Source organism: Xenopus tropicalis, chromosome 2 (assembly GCF_000004195.4).
Source record: "Xenopus tropicalis strain Nigerian chromosome 2, UCB_Xtro_10.0, whole genome shotgun sequence".
NCBI classification, from domain to species: Eukaryota; Metazoa; Chordata; class Amphibia; order Anura; family Pipidae; genus Xenopus; species Xenopus tropicalis.
In genome coordinates, this window is record NC_030678.2 from 114,718,501 (window position 1) to 114,736,836 (window position 18,336).

General features: G+C 40.6%; 2 protein-coding genes across 5 annotated transcripts in view; one reads left to right on the forward strand and one right to left on the reverse strand.

Moving 5' to 3' along the window:
• The window catches only part of herc2 (HECT and RLD domain containing E3 ubiquitin protein ligase 2), a 122,225-nt gene extending 120,391 nt beyond the window's left edge, over window positions 1–1,834 (reverse strand). For 2 of the 4 annotated variants that reach the window (XM_012957702.3, XM_012957700.3), the window contains exons 1-2: window positions 1,657–1,833; window positions 1,006–1,186 (exon numbers count right to left, since the gene is read on the reverse strand). The gene's annotated coding sequence lies outside the window, so the exon portion shown is untranslated. Of the gene's footprint in view, window positions 1–1,005; window positions 1,187–1,656 lie in introns of all 4 variants that reach the window. The other 2 variants (XM_012957703.3, XM_012957701.3) reach the window with 2 other exon arrangements.
• Window positions 1,835–8,092: 6,258 nt separating this feature from the next.
• nipa1 (NIPA magnesium transporter 1) lies at window positions 8,093–18,218 on the forward strand. The gene is made up of 5 exons (XM_002936985.5): window positions 8,093–8,282; window positions 9,235–9,282; window positions 11,206–11,296; window positions 12,163–12,323; window positions 15,415–18,218. Exons 1-5 carry the CDS (start codon window positions 8,165–8,167, stop codon window positions 15,924–15,926), a joined length of 930 nt encoding a protein of 309 aa, XP_002937031.1. The 5' UTR covers window positions 8,093–8,164; the 3' UTR covers window positions 15,927–18,218.
• Window positions 18,219–18,336: the final 118 nt, after the last annotated feature.

Sequence of the window (18,336 nt, forward strand, 5' to 3'; positions counted from 1 at the left end):
AAATGCAACATATTGTTTAATAAAAAGAGAAAGTTATTCTATGCAGCTTTCCAATTTGCTCATGAAAATGTTAAATGATTTTTAAAATTATTTGTAAATGTAATTGCTTGGAATGTTGTTCTCTGCAATGCTTTTACTGACTATCAGACAAATCTATAAACAAGCATGAGAGCTGGATACTTTTTAAAAGTAATCAGAGGCAGCAGTGAGAGCATAGAATAACAGACAGATTCTGCTTTCAATAGCAGTTTAATTTACAAATAACGTTAAAGGTGTTCTCTGCGCAAATATTTTTTTCAAACAGAAGAAAATGCAATTCAAAGCAACAATCAAATCTATATTTATTCCATATTCTAATCCCCATATATAATAAAAAGCACAGAGTTTGCCCAGGAGCAGTAACATATAGCAACCAATAAGATGTTTGCTTTTAAACAACTGGCAAGTAAATTCCACCTGCTGATTGGTTGTTATAGGTTACTGCTCCTGGGCAAACTTATGGCCTTTTATTACATAACCCCATTTATGTTTGTTTTTTTGCAATAATTTGTAACTGCTATTGAAATAATTATCTGTCTGTCTCTTTCTATTCTCTGCAATTCTTGCAATGAATCCTCAAACAACACAGCAGAAGACCTGGAGGGGAGCTGAATTCATTTATTTTATTCTGGAAGTTGAATAGAATTTATTTCATTGTGCAAAAAAAAAAAAAAAAAAAAAAAACACTGTGTAAAGATCACCTTTAGGATAACTACTTGTCGATCTAATTATATTTTATTTCATCAGGGAATACTAGGAAGTTTACAGCCTCTGACACTGACAATACCAGCCCACCACACTGCTTTGTGATCACTTTTTATGTGCACTCACCATACAGTTTAGCAACCAACATAAATATTCCTAAATGTTTTTGTTATCCACATTACAGGAAAAATTAAATGTTTTGAACAATCCCTTAGCATGCACATCACAGGTTCCAAGACAAGAGATTTTGGATATGCCCACCTGTCATTTGCAACAGAGAAGCTCAGTAGAATGTGGGTGGTTTGATGTTTATCCAATCACAACTTTGGCCTCACACAGGGTAAGATATCCTGCAGTTACTTTTGAGGTCTGGTGGGGTACAAGATGCGGAATGGCTAGCATCCTATAATGCCAATTGCGGAGTGCTTTCCAGCATAGCAGCCTGTGGAAAGCCAAATAGCTGGCATTAGTATGTTTTTTTAGTAAAAATGTAATTACAGCAGTGTGAAGCTAAGTTTAAACCTGATTTACCCCTATTCCTAAAACAGAATCTATGCATTGTATAGACAGACATTTTAAATCATAAAATAGATCATATTTAATGGATCACAAACCAATGGCTCTTATGCTAAACAACACAAATCCCCAAACCCCCTGACAGAGCTTGATTGTAGGGCAGGATGGGACTGCACAAACAAATGCCACTGTACAAACCTGACTTAGCACATTTACATACATTCAAAACAATATAAACAGAGTGAGATGACATGGCCATATACACAATCTAAGCATGTAGATCCGAAGAACATACATGTCATGTCAAGTCAAGTCATGAATTAATAAACAGGAGCATCTAACAGCAAGGATGTGTGTTCCTGTACATGGACACCAAGCCACAAGCATTTTACATACCGCCCAATAGACCCGCTATTCGCGGGACAGTCCCGTTTTTCTTTACGCTGCCTACGGTCCCCGATCGCTGTTTAAAGATCCCGCAGCCCCGTTAATGTCCAGCTCCTTGGCTTGTGCCGGAGAGCTAACCCAGGCATCACACGTCTCATCTCGCGAGACTGTGACCTCACACCATCACGTATATAAGCGCACTGACGCCAGACGTACAGGACTTAGGGGGAGTGACAGGCAATTTCTTGTACGCAAACATATCTGCTTACTTTTTTTTATTTATTTTCTTTGCTTGTGGCCTTTACTTTTGTCAGGGTAAACAAACAATTCCTGGCGGTTGCTAGCCATTTCCGTCGCCACCAAAGCCTTAGATTCCAAATTTGAAAAAAACTATATTCATTTTTTTTCATCACCTGAAGGTGTTCTTGTGCTAGGGAACAAAACCTCACTTTTTTCATGGAGGGCGCTAGCAATATCCCAAAAAGAGAAATAAAACACTTTATTTTCAAGGTGCTTTCCTGCAATACCTGCTTCTCTTCACAATGTTTAACCATTTTTACAAATTGTTTACTGTGCTCTGACATCTGATTTGTGCCAGGGGGGAAAATATGACATTCTGTTGCCCTGTCAGTGATGTGCTACAAGTACAATATGTGTGCAAAGCAGATTGCTGATTGGTCTGTTCTGCCCCCGCCCGCTTTGCAGCCATGGGCACAAATGTGAGTCCTGAATGGGGGGCTTTCCTGATGCAAGGTGGTAGAGCATTCCAGAGGAGTGGTGCAAAGTTTTATGCGGGACTCCGCTGTTTGGGGAACTATATCATCAAAAGAGCTGATTGCAGGGCTCAGGAGGGAATGTGTTTGAATTTGAATGTATATGGGGAGCTTTGTCACTTTGATAAAGGCTTGGGACTTAGCTGAAATGTTAAGCTGGCCATACACGTGGCGATAAACATCGTCAGATCTGCCACACACCATTCAGGGCTGAATCGGCAGGTAAGGAGGTAGAAACAATAGGATTTCTACCTCCTTCTGCCGATTCAGCGCTGAAGGGAGATTTTGGTCAGGCGCCTTCTATGGCGCCTGATCAAAATCTTTTAACTGGCCCGATCGGCGAGTCGGCCGATATCAGCAGCTTCCTGCGATATCGGTCGATTCGCCGACATACCATACACGCACCGAATATCGAGGTTTCGTACGATATTATCGGTGCGTGTATGGCCACCTTTAGTCTCTGAAATGAATGCAAATTTTTAGTCTTCTAAGCCCTGTGGGTGCAGATCTTGTTTGCAACATTGGAGATAAGAACAGATATATAAAGCGGAAGAGCAGAAGAATGCATTTGACCTGTTCAATTTTATGACCCCTTAATAAAACTCTACCAAGTCGTGCCATTTATATCCATTTGTTTCAGAAGCACTATGTATTATGCCCCACTAACTTCTCTGATCATATTATGCCCATGATGACCCACCATAAGTCAATAACATCTCAGTCACTAAATACATATGTCTGACTGTGTCCACACACTTGTTGATCTAGATAAACTCTTGTAAATAATGAACGGATTTTAACAATTAAATATGCATTCCTGTTTGGCTTTTTCTTTTTGTTTGTTTGCTGTTAGTTATATCAAACACATCCTCCAATTTACCTGCAACAGTTTTGCATAGCACTTTTTGTCATGGTGCTTATGCAAATCAGATATGCCATATGCTTAGGTGTCACCTGCCAATTCAAATTGTATCCTGTCTTCACCCTTTAAAGCCATTAGGGTAGGCCTATTCGAAAGTTTTGTATCCCTTACCCTATACTGATTCCTCAATAAGGTTTCGGAATCAGAGCTGTAAATAGTTATTTTGAATGGTTCAGAAGACAGCCACTATTTATACCTTTACTGGGTCCCAAATGAAACATTAGGTTGCTGGAGCTGGACCTGGATGCACATGAAACTATTGGCTCCAAGGCCCCTGCCTCTGTCCCAGAGAAAATCTTTGTATTTAGAAATGTCCTTGATATGAAGTATATCAGATGCTACATCTGCAAAGAAATTGTGTTTGGGAGGAATGAGGATTACATATGTATGTAGGGGACATATATATTTTTTTGTGACTCACAGTTGCATTTTTTTTATGTTTGTGATTGTACTAAAAAGTTAAAACACAATAAAAAGATGATGAAAAAAAATATCTTCACGTTATATAACACTGCCCAGTCCCCAATGTTATGGTTTTATTTTCAGTATTGTCAGCTACGTGAAAAATTGTATTAGTGCCTCTGCCAACACTGCTGCTAGATGTCCTGGATATTTTATTTATTTTTTAGTTTGAGAGGCAAATTCCAAAACTTGAATTCAAGGAGGGTTAAGGAAATCATTACTTGCAATTTACAGCAGGTGTGTAAAACTGTTTGGAATACAGATATGGGACCTGTTATCCAGAATGCTTGGGACCTGGGGTTTTCCGGATAAGGGATCTATCCATAACGTCTGCTAAAAAATAAATTAAACATTAAACCCAACAGGACGCCAGCCAGCCAGAAGGTGAAACACAATTCATCTTTCCATCCAACCTTATATTGGTTCCAAAGACAATCAAACTCAGCAGAGAGCATTCAATTCCACCTCAGCACATACCTTTGGCCATGTAGTGTGTATGAAAACACTGATATCTGCCATTTGGTGATAGCTTCAAGAATTTCAAGGACAGCAAATATATTGTAATGCTTTATCCCCACATCTAACCTTAATTAACCTTCAGTCTAGGATTCCATGGGTAAGCTAGCAAATAGGCATTCTCTGCAGACCACATTGTGGGGGGGCAGCTTCACAGTTTAGAAATCACTACCTTAGTCTACCATTGGCCATACACAGGCCAATAAAAGCTTCTGATGCGGACTTCTTCAGATCGAGTGGGCAACATATTTACCCATGTATGGGGTGCTTGGCACTGCCTTTTTGAAAATCAATAACATACTGTATGCATCAGACAGCTGTGAAAATCCTGTTAAACAGGGGCAGTCCTTGTCCAACAGTATGTCCACAGTATGATCTGATTGTTGACCCGGTGCTCAAATCTGGCAGAGATTCAATTGTTTGATGCCCTAGCAAAACCTATTCTTTCTCCAATTATTCTTACCCTTTTGTGCAGGTGTTTTCTCTCTCTCTTTGTGCGCTCTATTCATTTTGATGGATTATATAGTTGTAATGGGGACCAATGTCCCTGGGACTTACAGCAGGTCACTTCCCACATAAATCAATGAGAGGCACTCTGACTATCCCTATACCCATGATTATGGTCACAAAATGCAGCTGTGATTGTGTGATGACAGACTTTTCACTGGTAATGGGAATTGACCTGTCGTGCATAAGAAGGGTTTTGATCACCATTACAAACAGCATAATCAAAATGGCTAGTCTACTATAGGCCTAGTAGATCAGTGACAAGCCCAGAACAAAATTAAAGGTGAACTAAACACAAATAAATGTAATATTGCTTAGAGTTCTTTTTTTCTTGTCTCCAAGATATTAGTTGTTCTGAATTTGAAACAGCAGCGCCCCCTGCTGTTCTCTTTGGCCATCAGAATATTAATTACAGAGTAAAAAAACATCTTGAGGCTAAATGGAACCAGATCCCACCAACAATGTTCCAATGTTAAGTTGAAAGCCTTCCTACAAAAATAGAGGCCGTTAGAGCAGCAAAGGTAGGACTAGCATAATTCTAAAAGGAATGTTGGGTTGGCAGATATCTGACCAGTTTTGTCTATAAGGTATATTACTGGCAGTAGTAGTGATGAAATTCAAAAGTCATGATAAGAAACCAGTGGTGTTTCAGCTTATGCTGAAGTTAGAATGCTAGTAAATCAGCATTAACTGAAGCACCAGTGGTTGCTTATCACACCATTAGAATCTCGTGCCCCGTAAGTATTTGAGGGTCAATGAGCACTGCATTGGGCCCCTGAAGTGTCATAGCCTGGGAGCAATAGGAATACAGAGGAAACACATGCTTACTTTGTTTACTGGTAGCGGAGAGGACATGCTTCTAAATTGTGGAATAAGACTGTTCAACTCACCCAGCTCATCCAGGATTTGAGAGTAGGGTTGTTCTGATCCCAGGTGACATATAGAGGTGGTATGAGGAGGTAGAAACAACCTTGTGGTAGGGAAGTGGTAAGAATTGCCCAGTTGCTATCTTCCCACCTACCTGGTGACACGGCATGGATGACGCCAGTCAGGCTCTGGTCCCTGACAATGTAGACTCACAATACAGACCACCTGCCACCAAAGTACTGCGTGGACCTGAGCTGAAAACCCCAATGTTCTTCCTGATCGTGGATGAAGCCACAGTGGTCCAGTTCAACATCTCCTCCACTGAAAGCTCTCTGTCTGCTACTATGCTGCAACAAACTTGAAGATTTTTGGGGGCTTCTCAAGACCCTCCTCACAGTGAGTATCTTGCCACAGCTGTTCATACTTCCAGATGTTTACCATGTGACCCCAACATCTGTTCTTGGCAACAATCCTGAATTATCCTGGCAAAATTGACCCAGCAACCAGTGTCACCCCACTAGCCAATCCTAGGGTTGTCATTAGGGTTGCCACCTTTTTTTCCTTATAATAACAGCCTTTGGGTCGGGGAAGTAGGCAAGGGCATAACATGGGGCAGGAAAAGGGGCAGATCTGTACCTAGAAGGAGTAATCCTTTGGAAGAGGGTCAGGGAAGGAAGGGATATGTAGGGTATTACAAATGTACTGGCAATTACATTGCAGGTAAATTTGTAATTCTGGCCCAGCCCCAGCTGGTGATTAACTGGGGGTCAAATACTGACTGAGTGGTAACCCTAGTTCACATACTGACCTGCCAAGCACCTTACCAACTAGCTAGGGGGCAGATTTATAAAAATGTGAGTTTAGAGATTCATACATAAAAACTCAGCCATGTTCTATTCAATCCTATGGAATTTTTAAAAGCAAACTTATCAAATGATGAACTATTGCACTCATTGATAAATACACTTCTAAAAACCCCATAGGAATGAATAGAATGTGAGTTTTTATGTATTAATCTCTAAACTCACATTTTGATAAATCTGCCCTTAGGTGTTACTAAGCAAGCCTTTGTCAGCTTCTATACTCCAATGTAACCTTCTTTAATCAACTTGCACACAGTTTGCCACCACCCTATGCAGCCCAAAGGCATACCTCCCAACATTTGAAAAATGAAAAGAGGGACAAAAAGACTTGACCATGCCCACTTTGTGACCATGCCCCAATTGCCACACCCCATTTTTAAAATAGTGCCCACGATGGCCCAATAGACAGTGCCCCCCATACACAGTGCCCCATTTGCCCCCATAAACAGTACCCCCACATAGACAGTGCCCCCAATTGACCCCATAGACCATGCCCTCAATTGCCCCACAGACAGTAGCCCCCATACACAGTGCCCCCATAGAAAGTACCCTCCATACACAATGCCCCCATAGAAAGTGCCCCTATACACAGTACCCCCATACACGGTGCCCCCATACACAGTACCCCCCATACACAGTGCCCCCCATACACAGTAGCCCTCCTTACACAGTGTCCCCCCATACAGTGCCCCCCCATACACAGAGCCCCCCCATACACAGAGCCCCCCATACACAGAGCCCCCCCATACACAGTGCCCCCATACACAGTAGCCCTCCTTACACAGTGCCCCCCCATACACAGTAGCCCTCCTTACACAGTAGCCCCCCATACACAGAAGCCCTCCTTACACAGTGCCCCCCCATACACAGTAGCCCTCCTTACACAGTGTCCCCCCATACAGTGCCCCCCATACACAGAGCCCCCCAATTGCCCCCATAGAGAGTACCTCCAATAGAAAATTCCCCCATACATAGCGGCCCCCATAGACTTCTTGTGGCTCCTGCTCCTTATTCGGCTCCTCGTACGGCGGCGACAGGACCTTTTATAAGGTTGCGCCCGTGTGCACGGGCGCAACCTTATAAAAGGACCTGTCGCCGCCGTACGAGGAGCTGAATAAGAAGTAGGAGCCGCAAGAAGAGACGGAGTCGGAGCGCTCCGCTGCAGCCAGCGCATCCCGCTGGCCTGGATAGTTTAATGAATGTTCTGCATTTCCGTAATGCGGGACATTCATTGAACAATCCGGGACAGCGGGACGCTCTGTAAAAACCGGGACTGTCCCGCGAAAAGCGGGACAGTTGGGGGGTATGCAAAGGCCAAATTTTACCACAGCCCTTATTACATGAGCCACAGGTCTTAGAGGGAACACCGGCTGTAGGAATAATAACACACATTTAGCCAGCCATCTAGGCACTCCTGTATAGGCACATTGCCCCACAGAACTATGTGGTTGTTTCTCATTTTTAGGCAATAAAGTTTTCATAAAAAAAAAATTCTTTATCAGTCAAAGTCATTTCTGTGTGTGTGTGTGGAAGGGGTGGGGCACTGGTGCTGCAGTGTGTGACAAGTGCTCAGAGGATGGGCAGCCTGCTGCAGGCAGAAAGGAAGAATGGAACTGGAAGCTGAGTTGCCTGTCCTAGGACTGAGTATTGCTGTTTTATCTAGTTTATTGAATGGATCAACTTTCGTACTACAAAGGAAAGGCATCCTCAGAGCTCGCAGGAAAGGTAGTGTGAGCAACAGCTGCCAGCCATCTGCCATTAGGCTTCTTCAATTAGCCTTTACTGAAATAATAGCTACTTTGCTCCAGGGTTCTCCTACCAGTTACTCACAACTGTAGTACAACTTACGTTCCACATTTTAGAACAGCTGGAGGCATAAGATGAAACCATCAGTAGCAGTGGTAATAGATAGTCCTCATGGACGTAGATCACTCTGAAACAGAATTATACATAATTATGGTGCCCTTACAGGTGTCATGGGTTGTGGTAAAACTTCCTATTTGGGGCAACATTACACTGGTATTTATAATCTAACCTGTAGTTCTTTATGTTTTATTGAACTACAATTTCCAAGATTGTCACTGTATGTTTTGAGTTGTAATTCAACAACAGCTAGAAAATGCAGGAGAGAGTATCACACTTGTCAGGATTATGTGCAAGAAAATGTATTTAAGAAAAATGCAAAGTTTTACTTCATGGTGCATGGTGAAACCAAACTGACTAGTGCATATGATTAAGTACTCACCCAAAAGATCCTCATTGGGAACAATCATACAAACCAAGTAGTAAACTTTAAATGCCCCAATATGTAAATCCTGGACAGGAAGTGATAGAGAGCAATTTAAAGTGACAGGTTAAAAGATGTAAAGGTAAAAAATTCAAAACAGTGAAATATCACAAATATAAGTGCTGTTGCCTATAAATAAGTTAACCGCGTAAGTGTTAAAAATCCATTACTAATTACACCAAAATGAAAATAAAATCAAAACTATCAACTACATAAAGCACATTCTCAAGACAGTTGTGTTGTCACACATGGTTAATCTAATCCTACACTCCATTAAATAAAGCTCAGTGGGGCCCCACAAAAAGTGAAATCTGGGACCTGTAGGGCCTTGTATTACAGCAAAGTGCAAGTGATTGGTGTCCAGTTTACTCACATTGTTTGTTTCTTTAGGTGGCTCATACTTAGCTGACATTATCTGGTGGGCTGGAACTATTACAAGTAAGTTTCTCTGTTTTAAATTTCACATGTCGAATATTGCTTACGCCTCATAATGCAATTTTATAAATAAAAAAAAAAAAAAGCTGAAAAAGTGCCTTAAAATATTAAATACAGCCACCTTGGCTGCCACCTGTAGTCATATAATGGAAATTCAATAGACACTAAGGGGCACATTTACTTATCCACGAACGCTCTGAGCGTTCATTCTATCAGTCCAATCGTATTTTCCGCGGCTTTTTAGTATCTTTAGTGCGAAAAAATCGGATCGGTTTTGCTGCTGTTTACAATTGTTCGGGAAGAAAATTTTGTGACTTTCGGATCGTCAATATGATATTATCGTGACTAATACGATTTTTTCGTAAGCATTTTCGTGATATTTGCGATCTTCAGAAATTGTCATTTCCAATCCGAATTTTTCCCATTCGGGATTCGAACTCGTGTTTTGATAAATCTGCCCCTAAGTGGCCTAATATATGCACTACTTGATGAAGCCTGGGCTGCACATATGGCTATTTTAGCATTAGAAGTGCTGCAGTACTTTACTACTTACTTGGCTTTGCTCCTTATCATACTAAGCATCACGTTGGCCAACACAAATTATAAGATCGGCTTGTTTGGCAAGGTTGCCAGACAAGCTGATCTTTCCCTGATATGCCCACCTTCAGCAATATCAGGCATATCCAATTGAATAAGTTAGTGAAGAAGTGAGTATTGCACCATGATCTAGGGTTAGTGAACAGGTAAGTGAATATAGTGTAAAATTACTTGTTTGTATAAAAGTTAATATTTAAGGAATACTAGAGGAACTCAAGTTGGGAAAATCATTTGGGAAAGCGGGCGCTGCCTGCAAACCAGCACTGGCACTAACATCTGTGACTAGTTGGTTAGTTGATGGTGGTTGGTTGAATTGTGAAGCAATCTCTAATGTGAAGAAGCCCAAGCTGTTGGAAATGCTTTCAGATTGCAAATTGGCTGCAGAATTTATTTCAGAAGCTTCATTAGATCTTGTCCATTTTTCAGCTAGATCTATGGCTCTGTCTGTAGCTACCAGCAGAGTGTTGTGGCTTAACCCTTGGGCTGCAGATGCAGCTTCTAAAAATAACCTATGTCCGTTACCCTTTGAGGGTGAGATGCTATTAGGTGAAAAATTGGATGCCATACTATGTACTATGCCTGCCCTATGCTGCCTGTGTGCCATTCTATGCCTGCCCTATGCTGCCTGTGTGTGCTGTACTATGCCTGCCCTATGCTGCCTGTGTGTGCCATACAGGTGTGAACAGGTGAATAATGTGGGTGCTTACAGTGTGAGCCTGAGGTATGAACAGTGCAGGGGTGAACAATGCAGGGATTAAAGGTGTGAAAAGCACAGGGGGTTACATGTTTAAACAATACAGGGGTATGTTTTTGTTCAAAGCAGGTCCTTTAAAAAAGGCCTTAGGGGCTCTTATACCGTTGCTGGATATGAGATGAGTCAACAAATTCCTAACAGCAAAAAAATTCAAGATGAAATCTCTGGCTTCCATTATACAAGCAGTCTCCGTGGAATTCCCATCAGTAAATGCTGACCATGGGTGACCAAGAGAAAACAGGAAATTGTTTCTTACTTACCGTAATTTCTGTTTACTGGTAACTTCCATGGCAGCATTCACCAGGGAGGGAGGAGGAGGAAGTTGAATTTTTAACCTGTTGGGGGGAGTGTCTTGTCAGCTGGCCTGCAGGGGGTCTTAACCCATTAGTGAATGCTACCATGGAAGTGACCAGGAAACAGAAATTATGGTAAGTAATATATATATGTGTGTGTGTGTGTGTATATGTATAGGGTGGTGCATTATAAAACTTGCATATGGCTTGCATATTACATTAACATTTTAGGGAGCATTATTTCTGTGATACCTTTAATACTCTTTCTCTCTCCCCTTTAAGTGGCAGTTGGGCAGATTGGCAATTTCTTGGCATACACTGCTGCTCCTGCAGTGCTTGTTACACCCCTGGGTGCCCTGGGTATTCCATTTGGGTAAGTGATATAAGCAAGTAATGGGCATGATACTTGCTGCAGTCGTACTCGTATTGTATGGAATCATACGGTAATGGAAGAGGCATCAATAGATCCAGACTCCACATTTTCAGACAGACAGATGTGCCATAAACTGTGATAAAATATAGAGAAACTACATCATTTGAACATGCGATTTGCATGCATGCATTTAATATTTAGCAAAACATGGCATAGAATATGCTTTCCAGAAAGCCTTATTTATATTTATTTAAAGCAATGCCCTTGACAACGATTTTAAAAAATGCCAGGCAGCTTATTTATATTAACTTGGCAACTAACACAACACCTCTCCAATACAGTAGTTCCCTTATTTCATTCAAGATAAAATAGTAAATAATATTTGTGATTTTTTCAGCATTGATCAGTCTTAAGTCTCTTTTTCTGATGTAAGTATAGCATAAATATGCTTCTTGGAGAGTGGAAAGTGCACTACACCCAGTTATTGCATCTCCCTAAGCACTGTTTATGGAAGTACAGGTATTTGACCTGTTATCCAGAATGCTCAGGACCAAGGGTTTTCCGGATAAGGGGTCTTTCTGTAATTTGGATCTCCCTATCTTAAGTCTGCAAAAAATCATTTAAGCATTAAATAAACCCAATAGGATTCTTTTGCCTCTAGTGAGGATTAATTATATCTTAGTTGGGATTAAGTACAAGGTATTGTTTTATTATTACAGAGAAAAATGAAATGGTTTGTAAAAATCTAAATTATTTCCTTAAAATGGAGTCTATGGGAGATGGCCTTTCTGTAATTTGGAACTTTCTGGATAATGGGTTTCCAGATAATGGGCCCCACACCTGTAATGCTCTGTTTTGTTTTTAAGGTCTATTTTAGCTTCATACCTTCTAAAAGAAAATCTTAATTTCCTGGGGAAGCTGGGATGTCTGCTTTGCTGTGTGGGTTCGGTTGTTTTGATTATCCATTCCCCAAAGTCTGATGGTGTAACATCTCTATTGGAACTGGAAGAAAAGTTCACAAATCCAGGTACAGTGCCCAGTTCTCCTTAAAATACATTTAATACTTACATTCTATTCTTCTATCCTACAGAGAGCAGGTTGGTGCTACAATTGCACAAACCCTCATACTTTCCAACATTTCCATTCTAAAAATAAGTTGGCTTTGGTCATGACCCTATTACACACAACTTAGCCACCCCCCAAATGGGTTAAAGGAAATCAATTTTCATAATAGGGGGCACCTTACCAATTGGCACCTCCAAGTGTTTGCTACATTTAAAAAGGAAACTTACATGTGTTCCAGTCAGGCAATATGTGTTATGAAAAATTACCCTAAGTCTCAACTTTTAGTATATGCTCAATGCAGCAGTTAATTAAAATGAGGCTGCGGCATCACTCTAAGGCTAAGTAAAATAAGAGTAAAATATAAGGGAAGTGTGTCTTATCTAGTCAAATCTGCTAGAAAATAAAAATATTTTAATACTCAAATGTATGTTTTATTAATAAGGTTCATACATTTTCAAAAACAGTTTTAAACCCCACCTGGTCATTTCTCAGAAAAGTGTCCAAAGTAATGGTACTGGCCAAAGTAATGGTCTGATAGGTTGATTCTCTACCATTGTAGTTTCTATGTAGGGAGGCCAACATTCATTTTAAAGGCAAGCACGCTACAAAGAAATTTCACATAAAGACACAACAAATATCAATAAAAATAATCAGTTAACATATCTATTATACACCGTAGTGTAAGGGCTTTCCCACCACCCATATTCTCAGGCCCCACTCCCCTTACAGCAGCACTAGATGTTAGGGGCACGTGGGAAGGGGTGGTCATGGGTCCTTAATGGGCCTGCATTGTTTGTGAGACATCCCAAAGGGTCCAGTGCTCTGAATGCAGGAATTCTATTTATTTACAAAGTAGTTGGCAGTAGAAGGTGCCTGACCATACACAAAGTATGTGTTGGGATTATTGTTCCATAGCTGCATTTGGGAGATAACCCCCCAAAAAACAGAATCTTGTTAGCCAAGAGAGATGTTTAAAAAAAAATCTCACTTTTGGAGCCATGACTGGTCTTGACATGGTCCTCAGATTTTATATTATTAAAAGTATGCCTCTACAGAAAAGAAGGATGAAAACATGTTTTTTACTAAACACATCAGTTACTAGTGCTGCTCCAGCAGAATTCTTCACTGCACTGCAAATTTTTTTTAATGTAATTTTGAAATTAGACACATATTCTTAGTTTCCCAGGTGCCCACAGCCATGTGACTTGTGCGCTAATAAACTCCAGTTACTCTTTACTTCTGCGCTGCAAGTTGGAGTGCTAGCAAGATAGCAGCTCCCTGATACCTGCATTGCTAAAAAATGCAGGTGTCATCTGCCCCACCTAGTGGTAGATATGAGAATAGCAATCAATAGTAAAAATCCAATTCCAGCTTGCCCAAGTCAAAACCATAACATGAATCATGAATCCCTTTAAAAGGGACCTGTCACTTTCAGGAATGATAACAAATTCTTTTTTATCATGTTAGTTAAGCAATTTACTTACACTATAAAACATTATAGTGTATGTCTTGCAAGTACTCAATTACAGCAAGCAGGCAGCTGCCATTTTGTAAACACTGTTATTAAGACAAGCATTTCATCATCCCAAAAACTTCTTAATGCTCCACAATCTAGCACCTGATTTCCATGTCAAAGTACAAGATACATAAATGCAATGACATCTACAAAGTGCTGAATGAAAAGTGAAAGAATATTAACTGCCCCGCCCCAGGCACAGAGCCAGGGCAGGTAATATATGATTGACAGCTCAGGTTTTTAAATACATATAAAACAGGTATGGATGTTGTAATAAAAATAGAATTCGGGTTTCATGTTTAATTTACAAATGACTTTTTTATTCTAGCTTTTTATGTGTGAGTGACAGTTCCCCTTTAAGCTAACCACATAAATGGCCAGATACATTTCAGTACCAGAAGCTTCACCAAATTTTACCATATCTTAGTGGATTTTTCAAGAGAAAAAAAGAGGTTATTTTTGTCATGGAACTGGACCTGGGTCAAAATGTTGATTATTATATATAAGAATTAGAGAAACTGTGGCCAAACAGGCTGAATCATGGTTGTCATCAATTGTAAAATAACTATGATGTTGTGTATCTTATCAAGGGGAGCTTTACCAAAATGAAACAAAAAGGAAAGATAGAATCACTTGGGAATGCCAAGTGTTAGGCACCGCCAGTTATGCTAGTTGCTCTCCTCCTACCCTGCAGGCTAAAAGAATTTTTAGGTTGATGCCCCACAAGGCTGCAAACACAGGCCAAGAATCAGCCCCTACGCTGGCATCAGCCTTTCCCTGTGCCTGTACTTGGAGCCATTGTGCAGCAGCCCCGTGGGACATTAGCCTCATGCTGAGAGCTGTGCTGCAGTTTCTTTCCTATATGATGATACAAGAGACTAAAGTTGAACTGGGAATAGATTATTGCTGCAGCGTAGCCACTCCATGAATGGGTTACCATTGTCTGATGCAGTTAAATACAACAGGCCACATTTATTGAGACAAGCTTTACAGTAGAAACACTGAACAAATGACTGCAGGGACAGAGACAAAATTCTTCAGCTTTGTTTCATTTGCATGTTTTGTTTTATGTTTTGTTCATATATTAATGCTTATTTTTATAATAGCTGCTTTGTACTCCCTTTTTAATTTCAGTTACTCATACTATACTATATTCAGTTACTATATCATTGCACTTTTCACTGCCTGCTATTTATTAAGTTCCTATACCTACATTGCTGCTAAGTAGGACGTGTTCAAGGGTCAGAAGCTTGCAACGTTTGTCATAACTAGCTGATCTTTCACCTAAAAACAATGTTGATGGAAAGGCGAACTGGGGAAAAAATATTTCCTTTAAATCTTTGAAGTGATTCTAAGTTCTATCAGAGCTTTAATATGAATCTATCAGTTCTTTAATAAGCCTAGTTAGCTCTCATGACTGTAGCATTATTGTATTAGCTTCTGTCAGTGGTACATTTATACAAATTAACCAAAATATGAGGCTTTACCAGTATTACAATATGACAAATAACATTCTGATGACATTTCTCTTTTTCAGCATTTATGACCTACCTGTTGGTTGTACTTCTTATGCTATTTATGCTGATATTCTGGATAGCTCCAAGCCAGGGGCACAGAAACATAATGGTTTATACTGGTATTTGTTCCTTATTGGGCACCTTCACTGTGCCCTGCACCAAAGGTATTGGTCTGGTGGCTCAGGAAGCCTTTGCAAGTAATTCTACCAACTCAAGAGCGCTTTACATCTTTGTGACTCTCCTAGCTGTACTGGGCTGCAGCATCCTCATTCAGTTTAGATACATCAACAAAGCACTGGAATCATTTGACTCCTGCATATTTAGTGCAATCTATTATGTGGCATTCACCACCCTAGTTTTGTTGGCAACTGCCATACTTTTCCAAGAGTGGACAAAAGTGGGAGCAGTAGACTCCTTGGCTATTGTATGTGGATTCACGACCATGTCAACAGGAGTTGTCCTTATACAGATGTTTAAGGAGTTCAGTATCAACCTACAGGAATTAAATAAAACATCAAAGAAAGATGAATAAAAGAGCCCTGCTAAGCAAAATCTTGGAATGTTTCCTGTTCATGGTCTATATATAGGGTTGTATATTTTTAACTCGGTTTTCTAATTAAATTATCAGTATTAATGTATAATTGTACTGTGCCTATACACCATTTGTGGTATTATTCATGCTGTAAATGTTCCATTGTGATGATCAAATCCATGCTATTTGGTGCTGTCTGTGCATGGGAACAGTGACTGGGCACACAAATAAATCGTCCATGAGTTTGGAGATTGTATTGAAGTTTATCGAAAATTAACACGCTGTTTTGGTGTGCTTTATAGGAAATTCTACTAGATGTAAAAACCACTATTCGCATATACATTTTTTAACATTACTTTATTAATACATAAAATCTGTGCCATTAATATTATAATGTTAACAAATATGAAAGCCCCATTATCAAGATGCCTTTAAAGGGGGCATGAATAAAAAAGTATATTAAAGCCTTCACAAATATTACACTGGTGTCAAATGAAACACTTATATAAATTTTTTTAACCTTAATATTGGTAAACTTCAGAGTCATTTTAAAGTCTTTCTAGCTTTTTTGCCTTCCTTTAGCAACCAATTCTGAGAGTATTACAACCCATATTGTTTGCAGCTACTTCCTTATGCACTCCCACTGGTTAATGTTTACTTATGCAATGATTTACTGACTCATTCTATCATACTGTTGCCATTCCCTTCCTCTCCTTAAGGGCCCAACCTTTGATCATTTAAAGGTCACAGATTATTTATCTGTGCTGCTTACAGGTGAGATTTCCTATGCTTCTTTCCAAGGATTTGATCAAAAAGACACTATTAGTGATGTTGCACAAAGCCACCAATCGGCAATTAGATTTGAACATTCGCCATGTGTTAGAAAACAAAAGCAAAGATCTGATTGTTTGCTATGGGCAATGCCACTGGTGATGTTGGCTTACACACTATAATAAAGATGCCCCTAACTCTTTTTATCATTTCTGCTTTATTCTGCCCTCTTTTTTTCCACTCTTCCACTTATGTTCTGCTCCATTTTTTTCCCTCTGTTCATACTTTTCTTACTTCTTTGCCCATTAACTACTCGTAACCTACTACTATACATATGCTTTCATTCCTCTCTGACCCTCATGCAATTTTTTCCGTCCTCTCTTCTATTTCCCCATTCATAGCCCCTCTTTTATAGATTTCCTACTCTCCTTGTTCTTAGACTTCGCTTCAGTTGCTTTCCATTCTTAAAAACATTACAGTATTTCCAGACATACATGGCCAACAGCAGTTACCGATTAATTGTGCTGGTAGATAAGATGTGATATTGCAGGCATACACAGCAATCATGCAAGAAATAGTACAAATGAGGTAACACAGCTGCCCATTTGAAGCACTGAATCTGCCCGAGTGCTGGCACACGCAGCCAATATCCACCAACAAATGCTAAGTTTTGCGTTGTTGGCAGATATTTGCTGTGTGTACCTGCACTTGGGATTCAATGCTTCCAGATGCAGGCACAACTAGAAGGATTTTTGGGTGTAGGAGCGTATTGTCAGCCTACGTTTATCTGCAGGCTGACAATCCATCCCGTGTCACCTAGCCCTTAGGATAATGCCACATGAAACAGATTCTTGGCCTGTGGGAAAAATGCATGCCAAGAGTCCGCCCCATGTTCAAAAAATCTGGATGTTGTGCCTGCACTGGGAGCCAATACAATGGCCCTGCAGTTTCACAGCAAATTCTTCTTAGTGTGTCCTAAAAGATTTATTCTTGCAGAGAATGATGCCCCCTGGACACCAAAGGGTTAACGGAAGGGGAGCCTTGCCTGGGCTAGGAAGGCAGGGAGGACTAAAAAGCTGGGCAGTAGCAAGGGCAGTGTGAGAGGAGTGGCTAGGAGAGGATATAAAGGGTGCAGGGAGTTCCGTTTCCCGCCATATGTATTAGCACAAAGGGCAACGTTCCGCCCACCCTCCCTTGTTTCAGTCACAGCAGTGGGTGCTAGCGGTAGGGAATGCTTACCAGGTGGTAAGGGGCTCAGGTTCCTCTGCCTAGCGGAGTATGGGTCATTACCTCCCTGGGTATTGGGCCCAGGAGTCGTTGGCACAGAGTGAGACCCACTTGCTACCACTTGCCCTCCACAGTGCATCTGCACCTGGTGGCCGACATGGCAGGGGGGCCCGTTCACTCCGGTGGTGTGTTCTGTGCAGTGGCAAGCATTCCCCTGTTACTGTTATTGGTTAGAGATTTACATGTTATGCAAATACTATTTGTATAAATAAAGCTGTGGCCTTTACAATTCCATCCTGGACTCTGTGTCAATTTATTTGGGGACCTTTGGAAACAGGGATCAAGTTAATGGGCCATAAGATGACTGAGAACATGGACGCTGCACCAGTCATGACACTGGGCATGTCAGACC

Bases quoted from the DNA above. Each gene is read 5' to 3' on its own strand.
- nipa1 (XM_002936985.5), top strand. From the start codon at position 8,165: ATGGAACTGGAAGCTGAGTTGCCTGTCCTAGGACTGAGTATTGCTGTT. The intron at 9,283-11,205 runs GTAAGTTTCTCT...CTCCCCTTTAAG, and splicing joins GTGGGCTGGAACTATTACAA to TGGCAGTTGGGCAGATTGGC. The intron at 12,324-15,414 runs GTACAGTGCCCA...TCTCTTTTTCAG, and splicing joins AGAAAAGTTCACAAATCCAG to CATTTATGACCTACCTGTTG.